Genomic DNA, 16,539 nt, shown 5'->3' on the forward strand with positions numbered 1-16,539 from the left:
GTCTGCTGACTTCAGAAAGTTAATGTACACCTTAGATTCCTCCATATCTCTAAAGCTAAATAGTCCTTTTCATTTTCTCTCTCTTTTTTTTTTTTGTTGTGAAAGCTATTTATATTTCTCTCAATTATTTGTGACAATAACAATGTAGGCTCCTGCTATGTGATGCTCTATAGTTTCTGATATAATCTGTTTTATTAATAAGTGCCTGCTCTTTGGAAAATGAAATATTTCTTGGTAATCGTCACTGCAGGCATCAAATCATATGCAGAAAAATAGCTCTGAAGATATCATTAATCCTTGAGCTGCCACACCTGACAAACATAAATATGGTTAAAGGATTCAGAAAACTCATTAATCAAAATACAAGTACTGAAATAGATTTCCTCTTGCTTTGAAGTATATTGCCCTCATAACATTGTGAATTAGACCTTCATTCAAGTTTGATGGTGAACACTTCACAAAATAATAGATTTGGAGGATCAAGTTAGAGTTGGATGTTAACAAGGTTTCCATGCTGATGGAGAACTGCTTCACAGGAATGTGGCTGGCTATATGTATCTTTGCTGAAGTATCTGGGGACAAGATATTAAAAACCATGTACTTTTCAAACATGGACCTCCCAGATCTTTATTCAAATTCCTAAAAAATGGCCTAATTTTAAACTGTTGAGCAACCAAGTGCTTATAAAATGCTTCAGTTTGGACACATAAAATTGCACTTTCATAAGCTACATGACACTCAGGGGAATTCCACTGTTGGCTTAAGCTGATCAAAAAGAGTGGTCCTGCTATAACCTCCATCCCTTCTATTGGATTAAAACCTGAAAGAAAAGAATAAAAAATGGAGCTTGCCGCACAAGCACTAACGCTGACAAGAAGGAAAGGGCTGGAGTGTTTGTTCAGAGGTAGACAGGAGAGGGGGATTTCCCTTTTGAGCACCAACAAAGTTCTAGATCACTGAATACAACCCCAGTGTCCTCTATTAGGGAACAGAAAGGCAACGGTGATTTAGGTACTGTAACAGTGAGTATTGCACCAGTGGCATAAACAGGGCTTCTAATGACTTGGGCCAGTTGGTACAGCGCTGAACGCAGTGGCGTGTTATCTCAGGAACAGGCAAAAACGCCTCTGTCCCTAGAGCGATTCAATAACCACTACCCAACAGTGCAGCTCAAAGCTGTGCTGTATCCTTCTCTGAGAGATGTAAAAGAGGATCAGGCGTAGGGCAAGACACCCCTCGGAAAAAAAGAGTAGCGTAACTAGATGGGCCTGGGCCTGCGACCATAAGCAACACCTATTGCTCAGATCTCTCCCATGCTCAGAGTATCTATTGACCACAGTAATCATTTAAAAGCCACATAAAGACAAAGCTCTCCTTTAAAGACTGTCCAAACAATTGTGTCTAAAACTCTCCAGGTACTCATAGCCTTTGAAGTTTCCACTTAGGGTACAAGTCTTCATTTAAGTTTAGCTAAAACTGAATCTGCTTCTCTTTTTGCCTTTTGTTTCACCTCTAAAGAAAATGGAAATTACAGTACAGGAATTACATTTCAGCATGAAAAAGGATCTTTCTGCCTTATTCAACAGTTCAGAAATTTGGGATTCAATTTATTATAAATGCTATCCTTCAACCACTCAATGAAGTTTAATTTCATTAATACTCGGGATTCTCTAGAAAGCTTTGATTGCTGAAATGCATCAAATAAAGAGGCAATAAAGAGGCCTCATGGTATTAATACATTTTTTGGCCAGAAACAAATGGTAAATATTTTCAAAGCTATTATCTGTCATGTTGGATCATATGGAGCCTTGGTATTATGAAAGAATTAAAAACAACCTTTGATTTTACTGAGGTTTGGCTAGTTTACAAATACTATGATCTTTATTAAGGATACCAAATAACTTCAGAGAGATGTGCTCTTATCTTGGTTTGGCAAACTTGAAGTGCTTTTAGATCTCTGGTTTGCCTTCCAGCCAAACCTTGCAATGGGTTTTAATGTTGACAATGCTGCGAAATCACTCATGCCGAAAATGCAATAACTGTACTTGAAGTAGCCTCATTAAAAAATAGTTTCCACCATATATTTTTTAATCCTTCCTGTTCCACCTTTGAGAACGTGACATGCTTTATGTAGTATAAGAATCTTACATATTACAAAAACAGGTGGAAAAACTTCAAGGCTGAATGTCCAAAACATGCAAAATCACATATATCAGCCTCCCGATACTTTATTCCCACTATCTTATTTACAGGCGTTTAGTATCCATCATGGCACATCATCACGTACATGCAATCTCTCCATTTAGTGAGAGCAGCTTAGTTTACCCTACCTGTCCCACAAGCACATTATTCTGTTTCAGCCAAGTTTTGATACAGTAGCATATCCATGACACCTGAGCAATTAATTATTGTAACCCTAAGCATTTCTTGGCAAAAAGCCACATTATGGCACACAGCACGATACGGCTCTGTGATTCAATTTACCACGGAAGAAAAAGTACCTAATCCCGAGGATTTGACATGAAAGCCCTTATATAGCTGCTCAGTCATCACCTAGAGGCAACAGCTCTGCTGGTATTGTTAGCAGAACTTCTGACAAGGCAAGCTTTCTGAATCTTAATGTGTGTTAATCCCTGACCAAATTCTCAAAATAAGGCTGAAATAAGGGGTCACTTCACCACATTCGACCCCTTTAAAAACAAAAGTTAGGGTGGTTTTTTTTTAAGTGAGCCATGCATCTGTGCATCATACTGGGAAAGATTTATGATATGCCTTGAGTCTCTTATCTTCTGTCTCCATTTTTATAGGGTGTGTAGGTGCTACTGCAGGAATGAGATGTTTGCAATCAACTCAAATTCAGGAGCAGCCGCAGCAAAAGCAGCTGTATCAGTCGCACAAATATTTCACGCTTGGAAATTGTCAGAAAAGCAGGTCTCTGACTACTCTAAACTGGGGCAAAGCACCTCAGAAGGCTGAATTCACACAGACATCTCTCAGAGGAATTGCTATAGTATGTTTCTCCGTGTACTGGATTCCAAATCTGGCTTTATTTGCTCATTTATGTAGTATCTCAGCCCACCATTTAAAATTAATACCAAAAAATGCATGCTATGTAATCTGAACCGAGGACCTTCGGTGGTCCTCTTAGCTGTTCCCTGACTCAGTCCATTTCTTTCCCAGGTCGGCAGGTTTTATACTTCACGCCACAGTTCACAAAACTTCGTCAGAGTTGCAGTGTGATTTATTTGTCTGCTGGTTTTATGGAAACTGTAACCGAAGGTGGTCTGTATGAATGTTTTTGTAATACGTTACACCTTCCTACCCGAGGGGTGAGATGAACATTGATCAAGGAGGAGCGTTTGATGAACCAGATACTTGCCATGTGCTAGAGTGAAATTTGGCATTAGGAAGGTTGTTCCACTTGAGCACGAGACTCATTCTCACCAGAAAAGCACCTTCAGCATTTCTCGGATACAAAATGAAAATTCACCTCCTGCTCAAGTTGCTTGTTTGCCTCCAGAAGAGCTCTCCAGCCTGACATTTTTTCTGGAGGGGAGGGAGGGTGTTGAGAGATTTGACTACTGAACAGCGCAGTCATCAGCATCCCGAAAGGGCAGGTTCAGGCAATAAATCTAGGCTCCCATTTACCAAATGGCTTCTGGGCACCCTCATCTCAAATGCGTAGCTAGTAATTTCGACAGGGCAACCTGGCATAGAGAAAAACTCACAAAATATTCTTTGCTGAGGGGCTCCTCTTGTGAAAGGGGCAAGCCTAGATGAAACCAGAACAAAGATACTGAAAGGGACTGTGTCTTTTTTAATGTAAGGCTGGAAGAGCCTGTCGAAAAACCTGCTGAATTATGTCCCTGCTCTGTGCACTCACTGTGAATGACTGGACAACATCGGTTTTGTATTGCCAGACACCATTGTCGTTTCATGCTAATGACATTATAGTCATGACAAAAGGTGGCTATTGTTGCTTACTTTCTAGTAAGAGTATCCACAAGGGAAGATAACGTATGTGCTGAAATCCTCACCCCTGTGAACAGCAGAGCTCTTCTGGACGCCCTGGCTCTGCCTACACCTAGGCTCCACTTCCCCACAGAAAAGCAATTGTAGGTGAACTGCTACTTTCAGCATCACAGCCGTGCCAGGAAGCCCAAATCAGTCCGGGGATCTCATTATGCTAAACACCGTAACAAATGCATGGTAAGAGCCAGCCAGCCTCTGGCCCAAAGATAAAGAGTCTAGAGCAACAGAGGATAAGGGAGAAGCAGAGAGGAATGTGAAGGTACTTGCCCGGCACTGCAGAGTGGGTCCAGGGACAAAGTTCAGAACCGAATCCTTTGCAATCCCGTGACTCTGAACTTAATCTCAGACCATACAAACATTTGCGTTGTGGACTGTGAGAAGACTTGCCACACTGGGAATGTCCAAAGCACTTACAAGACACCCCTGTGCTAAGGACAAGTTTCCCAAAAAGTCAAATATACCTCCAGTCTCCTTCTCCTGCCCCCAACCAATATGGGATCCCCCAAGCACACTTTCTTATGGTGACTGGTTTTGTTTACCTTCCGATCATTTTTTAAAAGTCTCTCCCCAGCCTCTGGAACATATTAAACAATCATGACAGCATAGTAGAAATTAGACTACTAACAAATCCAGTGTTGTGCTATCAGTAGTTGAGACACTTTCTGTAACAGTTCAAAGGTAACATCATGAACTATCACATGTGTAAAAGAGGCTGGAAAGTCAGGACAGAGATAGCAGTGAAATCCTTGCAAATAGCAATGGAGAGCAGTAGTACCTTATCTGTAAAATTATAAGCAACTGTTGATAATCAGTGTATTCAGGCACCAGCGCAATACCCCTGAGAAGCTCTATAGGTATGAGTGAAATTTTATAATTGTATTGGCGCTGGATGTTTTTGATAAGAATAGTACCATTCTGCTTAATAGGCAAGAATATATGCTTAGGTTAGTATCAAATACAATATGGAAGATTTCAGCCTATCAAAACCACTTCTAGCTGTATTACGAAATTTTAAAATCTTCCTGAAGTTTACCAGAGTACAAGGTGGTATTACAGTCACCTAAGGAAATGAATGCATAGCTGAGGGGGGAAATGTTTTATAGTATCTGATAATACCTTAGGCATTGATAGGACATTTTTGTACAGGTTGAAAATGCATTCTTCATTTTTCACTGACAGCTGGTTAAAAGAGGAATGCAGTGAAAAGTCCATAAAAGCTTTTAAAAAAACCCCAAACCTGGATAGGTCTGCACTTCTGCTTTTCTCCCACCCATGCTAATAAGTGATGTCAGTTATTAACAGTATCTTTTGGATTCAGTGCCACCTTGGCCTATAACCACACCAGGCAACAGAGAGCCTACAGCACTTCTTGAACTGGGGAAGAATGGGGTTTCGCATCTCTTTTTAATACAATAGAGTAGAAATATTGGAGGCAACTTTTTACACAATTCTTTTTCTTCAGCTTGCATGAAGTCTACGCACTGCCAGTCCAGCAGGCTGGCTTTCGTTCCTTCTCTTCCACTGGAAGATACTTCCTGTAGGTCAGCACAGCTAGTTTTGGAGTCTGTTCTTACTTCTTTTGGCTCCTTCATGTCTGATACTGCTGATCATTGATTCCCATTTGATGTATTTTCTTTCCGTGACTTTGCAATACTGTCTGTGCCTCTTTCTTCTCCTACCTTTGTGCCTCCTCCTCCTACAGCTCCTTTGGGAGACCGTGTTCTTTCTTTTTCTAACATTCCCTGGGGCAGCTCTTTCCTCTGTTTCTAGTTTCTTCTTTTTCCTTCCTCACAACCTGCTCCTACACACTCTCATCTCCTCCTATGACCTCAGCTGCTATCTCTCCATCAACAAATCACAAACCAGCCTGATCAGCCACTCTCCATCCAATCCCACATACTTCTCAGCTTCACTAACATCTTCTCCTTGATGTCTCAGTGTCAACTTAAAGGGATAATGGCTAAAGCTGATGACATGACTCTCTTCAGTCCACAATTCTCTGTCAACGTTGAAGTCCTCACTTTTCTTCTGTAAATCCATCTCTAACAGCTCCTCCCACTCTCCAAACCTTTACCAAAAGAAACCTGTACCTTTTCACTTTTTTTAGTGTTACACTTTTGAGGGCATCTTGTTCCTTTCCATTCACACACAGTTTAGATGCAGGTCCTTCTTAAGGCTTCATCTCTCTTCTTGTTTGTGACAACCTAGCAAAAAACTGTTTTACTAATGAAGGACTTCCTGCAGGAGCATCTTCACTGGTCTGTCCTTTCTTCCCCTCTTTTCCTAGTGCTCCCTCCTTTCTTTGAATTCCTTCATTGGTTTCCTCTTCTCTGACATCAAGTCAAGGTTTATTACACTCAGCTCTATCAGTAACACTAATAACTGCTTTCCTGCTTTTTTCCATGTACTCTTATGCATTTCATCTCTCTCTGAGCTAACCCATGTCTTTTCTTTAAAAAAAACCAAACAAACCAAAACAAGCTCCTGTAGAGTTTTTCTATCTTTTCTCTTGTAGAAAAATTTATCTTGTAGAGAAAAGATATTTGGTGATCTAATTTCCATTAGCAGATAAAATAGCTTTGATACTCTAGTCATTTCTCCTGAAATATTACAACAGAATAAAACATGCTTATTATTCCTTTTACCCATGCATCTATGATTTATTTTCAGGGTAAATGTATTCTTTCCCCTACAATATAGGCAGCAAAAAAAGATTGAAAAATAGGCTACACGGATTCAAGAGGCATATGTCCATCAGTGGTCATCAAGCATGACAGTCCAGGTGTGCTTTCCCAGAAGCATATAAACTGATGATTGCAGCAAGTTGGAACATTGTATTTGGAGAAAGATTCCTGTATAGCTGTCTGTTACTGGCCCATATGTCAGACACTGGTTACTGGGCTAGTTGGACATTTGCTCTGCTAGAGTCCCTATATTACATCCCCACAGTTCTGATGTTCCTGTAACTTAATGGGATAACCAATAAAGCTTTCTGATAACCAGTAAATCTTTCTGATATTGTCTATGCCCTTTGTCTTTTTCCACCCTTATACAAACCCTTCCCCTTTCTTTACAAGAGCGACTCACTTTGTGAACTCCTGTGGACTAGGATCCCATCTTATTTATTTGTCTTGAAAACTTCCCAGCACTTCTATGGGAACACCTAACATTCTGATTATTAATAACAAGAAAAACGATATTATGATGAGAGCAGCAAAACCGCTGCTGGCAGAATTATTTGCAAACCTAATTTCACACATACAACATGCTGTCCTGAACCTCTGCCCCTCCAGGTAATATCAGCTGGGGTTTTGTTTTGTTTTTCCTTTTCCAATTCTGCTGCAGGCAGTTTACTTTGCAGCTTCCATCCATTAATCTCAAAGTACTTTTACATAGAGGAATTAATTAAGACTCTTAGATACAAGAATTAATTAAGACAGTAGTAGGCATGTTTTATCACCTCCGTGTTGCACATGGGGGAACTGAGGTAAAGAAAATGTTACCCAATTCTTTTGCAGAGCTGGGAATGTACTTAGGCATATATCATATCCTCTCAACCAGGTGTATAAGAGTATCCCTTCTCTCCTAACGTTGTGAGGCAGATATTCAGTTTACCAAGTAAAATACCCTTGACATGCAGTCCTATTATTCAAAATGGAAACGCTTCCCTCAGGCGAATACCTTGGCCAGTCAAATTTCTAAACACATCCTTCTTTCTTATTTCAGACAGAAAGAAGTACACAGCACGGAAAGCAAACTACTGTAACTACTGCGGGATCTGATAACATTTATACTCTTCTAAAGAATCAACCCAATACCTGAAATCTGTAATCTTATCATATTGCTTTAACAGACTCTCCCTCTTTCTCAGCATTCACATGTATACTTCTGTTTGATAAAGAAATATAAACCTAATGACTTATGATTTTTATCTACAGTTCATAAAACCTTTGCACAGTTGACGCTGCACTATCATGCTTCTGAAATGCAACAGTGCCACCTTCAGATCATGCTAAATATGACTTTTTCACAAACCATCAGCATGGAAGAAGCACAACAGTCATTTTTCTTTTCATCCAGACAAGTCCTGCTAGAAAGCCCAGAAGCACATGTATAAACCTGAGCTGAACCTGCACATTCACAAACTGAAACACAAATGTTCACCGGGAAGAGTCATCCTTTATTTTCATAAATAAACATTAATAAAGAAAAATCACATACTACTTTTTAATACCCAGCATATTCATTCTCTAAGCATGAGAATCACAGCATATTCCCCTGCCACTGCACTAGCAACACACATTGGGCAGAGCAGCACATCAGCTAGGACCCGCTCCTGCTTTGCAACCTTCACATAATTTGCCAGCTACTCCTTTGTATGTTGGGTCCCAGAGCGAGAGCCAAGCTACAGTATACACTGGAAATATGTATCTGTATGCATGGATGTATATATGCTAGATACACTTTACACATTACATACTGGATACAGTATGCATTATATCCCCCAAATGGGCTTTGCTTTGAAAGAAACCTACCAGAAAGTACGACCCCAGGTTTTGTTGCAGCCCTTCCCTGCTAAACAAGGAGATGCAGGTCTAGTGTATGACCCATGTACACAGGTATACCTCCTGCCATGTCTCCTCCCTGCCAAGTTGAGACTGTAAATCAAATGTGTATGTTCCATTCTGAAGTTTCTTCTAAACCACAGCATTTGACAGATCCCTTTTACCCTCAACAGAGGTATTTATTTAAAATGAACCAGCCTGTCATTAAACATTAAAACAGGTAACAGTTTTGGTAAATTCAGTCCTGCTTTAAAAATTTGATTATTATCCAGAAATTGGTGCAATGCTGTTTAAACACGAAAGAACAGTTAATTAAATTTACAGTCTCTTTGCTGACATACTACATATTTTATATTTGGTTTGATTATAATGGGCAAACCTCATCATTTTAAAGCTAAGCCATTTGCATTTGTAATTAGACCCAGTTCTGAAAAAAAGTTAAAATACTTCTCAAATTAAAGGTTAGGCCTCCAGTATTTTGAATAAAAAGTTATCTGTGATATTAGTTCAAATTACACATATTGGACTGGAGAATATTAAATCAATACAGGCTTGAAAATCAAGGTGGGAATTAATTACTTAATTTCTTTGACTTTGTTCTACAATATTATTGAGAGAAGAAAGTAAACAGAAAACATGCTACTCACCCACTGTCATACCATCCATGTAACGCTTGATGATATCAAAGGAATCCCTTAAATTTCCTTCTGTTATGTCAAATATGATATCTGCCTGGTTGGCCGGATATGTAGGTGTGATGGCACGAAGAAAAATAATCTCTGCAAACAAAGAGTATCACAGAATGTACTGAGAAGTATTTGAAAACACCACTGAGGAACCTGACAGAATTTGATCCAAAATGACTTGCCCTCAAAGCTGGTGGACGACACCCCCACCGCCACCACTCCCAGTTTGTCCTTTAAAATGGAAAGAAAGAAGATCTGGGGGAAGGGAGGATTCAGATAGATTTATTTTCTCCTCCTGCACCATCCAAGAAGCCCTGAAGCCAAAACACTATTACATTTAGAGTCTAGAAAGACTACTCTTAGAAACCAGTCAGACTTCCAGCATGTACCCAAAGAGGACAACACTGAGGGTCCACAGGGTGGGCAGTGGAGGGGGACCAAACAGATAAACCCCTGAACTCTGATTCCCTTAGGCAGTTACACAATGTATTGCCATTAAATATTACAGAGTCCTTTTGAGTACTGGAGGAGGGGTTTAGGTTTTTTAAAAAGTGAGACTATTTTTCAAGCCCCTTGTGAGGGAGGTTAAGTATTATTATTCTCATGATTATCCTTGCTCTACAGATGATGACAGTAAACCATGGGGCTGTAAGAATTCACCCAAGGCCATGCATTGAATTCAGTTTAGGAACGTCTTCTGGGCTTTGGTAGTACTCTCAGATCACTAGGTCTCATCTCTTTTTATTAAATCATGAGGATGGACTAATGAGGGAACAGTTTGGGAAGCATCCTGGGCCAAATCCTTAGCTCTGCTGCCAGTGCACCTGGTGAAGCTGAAGGGGTGTGTATGGGAGTAGAAGTGGCTATGGGGCATTCCTCCGTTCCCTGTGAAGTAGGGCCAGCCAAGGTCTGAAAGAGGCCTGACGCAATCTATAGCAGCTCTACGCAGCTAAGTTACTGGTGGCTAAATTGTTCCTATATGAACAAGGATTGGGATGTCTCTTGCCCTACTCCTTCTGCCTGGTACAGAAGTGAAGAATCAGCTTTGGCTTTCATTTAGGACAACCTTCTGAGATAGCAAGGCTGAGACTCTGGGTGCATCAGAAATAGGGATTTAAGACCTTTAAAAACCCCTCCAAAATATTCTTCCTTTCCTCCATCCCCTTATTCTCTCTCTGTGTCTGTGGCACGCAGTAAGTTGCTGAGTGGCTCGTCCTACAGAGAAGCAGGGCTGAAGGCAGTCATCCCACTTCTGGATGTGTAGGCAATCCCCAGTGCAGCTGCCAGAAAATGAATACAAATGCCAAGGAGCAAAAATTGGCTCTTGATCTGTAAGTTTATATGTGAACTAAGCAAAGTGAGTGTGATCCTTAAGAAACTGCAGGACTTAAAAACTTGCAGGTACTGCAGGGGCTGATGAAACTCAAGAAACACACGAATGCCCATGAAAGTGCAGCATCTGGGGCTGGAAAACTCACTTTGGATGACTGGACAGCCACTCACTTGGATGCTTTTTGAAAATCTTAGCTTAAAAACTTTCTGTCCAGTCCTTGGAATTTCCCTTCCTTTATTCTACATTTAAAAAAAAAAATACTTATTTTTTTCATAGGTCAAAAATAGGCGAATCACAGTACTAGAGAGTATATTCAAGATAATGTATTTTGTGATTAATCTTTGCATGTAGATAAAGACTATATTCTTGGAACAAACCACCTGTCAATAGTGAACAACAGACCATAAACAGATGAGAGAAATACAATGAGCACCGACTTCCTATGGCAAAATCTGCAAAAAAGGGAAGAAAAAAGTCATGCGGCACACAGCTATTATGTGAGTAAATGTGGTAAACAGGAATTCAGACTCAGTATTTCCTTAGACTGAGAAGCTGTATGAGTTAGAGCTCAGAATGACTTTCTTTGCCCCATAAAATTAAAACTCCTGGATATCGAAGGTTTTAATTAAATGAATAGTACACTGTAATTTGGAACTGTGCAAACATTTTACTGCACTGGTAGCTAGTCTGGCTTTAGGCAAGGATTTCCGGTGGAGGTTTTATATGTTGTAGTCTATTAAATGGAACAAGGAACAAACCACTTACCTTCAGGTCTTGTAAATTCTCTGAACGTGGGCAGTGAAATGACAGTGTGGGAAATTGTGTGGACTGGATCCAACACACAGGTGACATCATTTGGTCGACAAGACTTAATGCAACGGATAGTATCTGTCTTTTCAAGTCTGACACTAAGAGAAACGAGAGAGAGATGCATATACACCCTGCAAATGAATTACTCTGTGTTTTGCAATCTGGGGAGCTAGAAATTATAATTGATATAAGTGTTTGTTCTTCACCTCAAGAACTTAGACTAATGCAGATCATCAGAACTGCTGGACCACTGAAAAATTTGGCTTGGCTAAGAGTTGCAGTCAAAACCCCCTCAAACCCAGTTCTTCAAGCCAGGCATGTAAAAACAGGGAGAACTGTAGTGCATAAGATGCCACGTAAAGTTGCTTTCCTAGTACAAACAGGACCAAACAACTAGGCCCAGATCCTCAGCTGCAGTGTCCTGGCATGGTCTCAGCCATTTCAGTGGAGCTACACTTACTTGCACAAGCCTTTTTGTACTCTATGTGATAATCAGTCACACAAAGCAGAAACAATTGTTTCCATTCTGGAAATCTGGCAGGAAATATCCGAAGGACCAACCCTCTTTCATGATTTTCAGTGCAGCAAGAGCCAGAAAAGCCTTTCTGATGACTTTTTTTTTTCCACACACAGCCCTTTCCATCTAAACTGAGACAACAGAGAGGAATGGGAACTGGGGGAGGAAAGACGTTAACCACATTATTTAAAACCTCAAAGATTGAATTCTGAGTTTGGGGAAATGGTAAGGGTCATTTCATATTCCATCTCAAGCAGCTGCTCATTCGTCCTTGAAAGTCTATTAAAAGTTAAATGACTTCTTCTCACCCTTGTCCACTAGAGTGAATTTAAAGTCACTTACAGTTCAAGAACTTCACACAATACCCGGTCTGTGTTCATGAGAGATGAAAGGGCTATGCTGGGACTCACAATGTGACTAAGCCCCACAAATGATCTCAACTTTGACCTGCCCATTTCTTCATATTTCTAAGTGGAAAAAAGAAAAGACTGCAGTGTCAGTGGGGGGGAACTAAAAGATTAAAAGGAAGAAAAATTCACTGAGTAAAAGGGAAACAAAAATGGAAGCTTTACTTTGTCAGATACCTCTAGAAACAAATGGTTCTTGCTGTTTTCACAATGTGTTACCCAAGTCCACACCTACAAGTCATCTTTTTTCAGATGTTCAAAGGGACTTTATGGCTCTATTAGTAATAAATACATCAGTAACTTCTTATTATATGCTACCCACATTTGCTCATCAAAGAAGACAAAGCCAAACACGCTGATATTGTATGAAGCTAAAGTAAGGATAAAAGAGAAAACATGAATCAACATTAAGGAAACCATGCTCAAACAGATGTGAACGGGCATAGTCCACGGGAAGGCAATGAAGCTGGGTTAATTTACACCAGCTGAGTCTGGCTTGTTATTCTCACTCTGTAGTTGATGTTTTGAGACTGGCCAGGAGATACAGGCCAGGGGTGACCTTTTACTTCCCACCTTTACCTGGGTACAAAATTTCATCATTTCCTAGGCATCTCACAGGGAACAGAATAGGGCTTTCTGCTGGTCATGCTGGTCATTGTAGAACAAATTAAGTCTGGATATATGGACATAAGAGCCTGACCTACGATAACAGATTCCATCCCCTTATTTTAAACGTCAGCTGCCAAATTAAGAAAGGACTTCCAGCTAGCTGACCCTCACGTCTGTGAAATAAGAATCAGCTAAATTCACAGTCTAGTTCCTGTGTAAAATAGTCTATTTCAAAACATGTAACAAATAGAATTGAGGCAAAACATACATTCGTTGTGTGTGTTTTCCTCTTTCCCTTTTTTTTTTCCTCACTGTTTGTAGAGGCGTTTAGTAGACATTTACATCTATGCAGCCATACAAACAAACACTGCATCTCTCCTCAGGATCCTGCTGAGCTGGAGTCCCAACACCTAAGTCAGACTGGTGTTACTTCCAATAACGTGTTTACAATTTCTGAAGAAGTTCTTTAAAAGTCTCTTTGCATTACATAACATAAATAATAAATATAGCACCACCTAAAGGTTTTAGGGACACCAATAATCAGTAGCTTGCGTAACTCATTTTGGGACATTATTACCAAAGAAGTACTGGTACAATACATAGAGCATCCTAAATTTTCATAGCTGTATTTAGATAATAGAATTTGTATGCAAAAACATTGTGGTTTGAGTGTATGAAGCATTCACTATTAGTCTGCCTTTACCCCTTCTTGGGAAGGGGGCTTTACTCTTGACTTCAGCTGGAACAAAACTTGGCAAACACATACATTTCTGAAATTCTCATCCAATAAAGCCATGAATTTGTTTAAGATGAAGTCCTAAGTAAAACTTACATTCATGATTCTCACTTCTGATTCACTGGAGTAAACCATTCTGACATGAATTAGGTACCCTGCATACAGAAACGGAGGATTACAATGATCATGAGTGATTTGTGTTAGTTCCTAAATAAAACTAGTTTCTAGATCCATCCAGCTTGTAACCATACACGTGACAGATAAACATCTGTGTCAGCTCTATTTCTTTGCACTGTTTCTTTCTCCTCTTACAAATCCTACAATCTTTTTTTTTTTTTTGCATGCTCTGTCCACACTGCTAAACTTGAGTTTGTGCTTTCATTCTGCCCTGCCTAAATATTCATTCTCTGATCTCTTTTCTTTTGATATCCCTGCTAATTGCTTCAGCGTATGCAAAGTGCAGTTGATAACACTTTGTTCTCTCATTGCTTTGACGGCATATCTTTAGACATCTTCTGGAGTAACTTCTTTGACAACTAGCATTTATTTCAAATCCTAATATTTGCTATTAATGATGTGCTCTGATCTCAAAATACTTTTTAATTTTATCCTTACACATCATCTTTGCATTTGATCTTCTGATTAGCTGACGTTTTCCTTTTTGCTTGTGTCCTCCTATAGTGGGGACTGTGACTGACAAAAGTTTCTTCCTAAGTGCTGAGAACTTCTTCTTTATTCAAAGCTTTCCTTCAAGTTTTCCCCCTCTAATAAAAATTGCAGCTTTGGAGCTGGTATCTCCTCCAGGACTTTTTCATTTAAAAGACAAAAAAGTTAAGAAACAGCTCAGTTGCTCTGATTATTTTGCAAATAATCCTTTCCCGAACACATTTTTTTCTTTCTTCTTGGGTCCTGGTGTCATTCCTTTTCATATTCTCTGTTGGATTCAATTAGTAAGTTCCTTGGACCAGGAGCCGTGATTTCATTTTCATTTGGAAAGAACCATGCACATAAATGGTGCTGCATAATTACATACATGTTCTTGAAAGTTCCAGCTACGTTGCAGCATTAAAGCATCTAATACAGGAGAATCTGAGCTCCATGTTCTTGAATTACTTGCTGAATGCAATTAATATGGTAGCATTTTAAAATACTGAGGGCCAAATTCTCACACTCCCTTCTTTTCCTGCCAAACAAATATATATTAATGCTTGCAAAAATTAATTTTATTTTTGAATCTTTATCCTACTTAATTATGGCCTCATAATGAACTGGTAGCCAGAGGGCATTTATATACAAGCATCTTCTGTGGCAGTAAGAAACCCCATTAGCTCAAGTAGCACAGGCTTGTGCTTTCAATATTTAAAGCTGGGACTCTATCCCCACTGGCAACTTCTGGCAGCTTTATAAGTATGTGTCAACAGACTTATTAAACATTGGCATTCCTCGTGAGACTTGAACTCCTGTCAGCCAGCTGGGATAAACTTTGCCTTAGGGAACATGTAATAGTCTGGCAGAGTGCTGTGATCATGCCCCAATCTAGTCCTTGGCTGATGATGAGCCTGAGAGCCCACAGCTTACAGCTAATAGAGTAATTCCTTGTGTTCAGGTGGTTAAGGCCTGTGATCTTAGTTTAGAAGGTTCCCAGTTTCTAACCTTGTACCTTGTCTGTGCTGTCTGTATTTACACAGTGAAGCATTTTTTTATTATGTGCATTCACATGGATTATTCCTCATTCATCTATGGACTGACTATTCTGCCTATGTACCAGGCAGCAGAGATATTTGAGCCCAGGATGGTGTAAACCATCAATTTTTAGACCATACCTCTGGGACTGAGTTTTTAATATTTATCAATACAAGGACTGAAGAGTAAAATAAATCCTTTTCCAGTCCACAAAACAAAAGAATTCCAAAGAAATTCCAGTTGTGTTGTCTACATTGTTCTTGATTGTATTGAAGTAAAGGAAGAAAATCATAGAAGTAAAGGAAGAAAGATTTGGATATTGGAATTCTGGCTGACCTGTCAGGGCTGCTAGGGTCTGGCTGGGGTTTTTTTGTTGTTGTTGTTGTGTAAAGTCTTTACAGTTAAAAATTTATCAGCTTTGATATGGAAGTTGGAGAGATAAAAATGTTATGAGACCAATTAAATATATTTTTCAAATGTTCCTGTAGACACATCTCAGGATACAGCCTGTGAAATAGAAAGGAGCTCTCTGCTACTAGGTGAATGCTGTTAGGAAGTTCGTTGTTGTTTTCCCATCATTAGTTTTTCAATTCCATGGAAATTCCACAGAAAGGAAGATGAAAAATCTGTAAAATGAATGTTCTTTAGAGGAGATTCTCTTTTTCACTGTCCTTAAATTTAGAACTGTGATCTGTACCTGGTGGAAATCAGCACAAGCTCATTGGCCACAACAGAGCAACGATAACTAGCGCAGCTTGAGAATCTGGCTCCACACTTTCCACGTGACTTGTGTGCTGGGCACCTCTGAGGTCCTAAGGGCCTAATTTATGCCCTTTTAATAGATTTTCAGAAAATGCACAGTATTTACTCCATAAGTAAGGAAACTCTCTAAAGATGTCTCAGCTGACACAGCTGAAATTATGTACCTATTTTGTTTTGAAAATTTAGACCTAAACATATGCAGCTGTGAATCATCAAATGAGACCAACTCCACTACTGTGTGAAGTAAATTAATAGTTTTCAGTGCTCGGTATATTCAGGTAAGAAGCTCTTACACACCAGTTTCTGCTTTTTATAATGATGCAGAGTACACATAAGAATCTCCCCAAATTGAGACATTCAGTGATAGTAGAAAGTGGAGAACTGTAATGATGATGGCAA

General features: G+C 39.6%; 1 protein-coding gene across 2 annotated transcripts in view; it reads right to left on the reverse strand.

The window, feature by feature from the left end:
* Positions 1-16,539, reverse strand: part of FBLN1 (fibulin 1) — an 82,503-nt gene that overhangs the window by 11,827 nt on the left and 54,137 nt on the right. For both annotated transcript variants that reach the window (XM_069806908.1, XM_069806910.1), the window contains exons 15-16: positions 11,382-11,524; positions 9,245-9,376 (exon numbers count right to left, since the gene is read on the reverse strand). In XM_069806908.1, the coding sequence (XP_069663009.1) occupies positions 9,245-9,376; positions 11,382-11,524 (275 nt within the window). The remainder of the gene's footprint in view (positions 1-9,244; positions 9,377-11,381; positions 11,525-16,539) is intronic.

This window comes from Haliaeetus albicilla, chromosome 19, assembly GCF_947461875.1.
Source record: "Haliaeetus albicilla chromosome 19, bHalAlb1.1, whole genome shotgun sequence".
In the NCBI taxonomy this organism is placed as follows: domain Eukaryota; kingdom Metazoa; phylum Chordata; class Aves; order Accipitriformes; family Accipitridae; genus Haliaeetus; species Haliaeetus albicilla.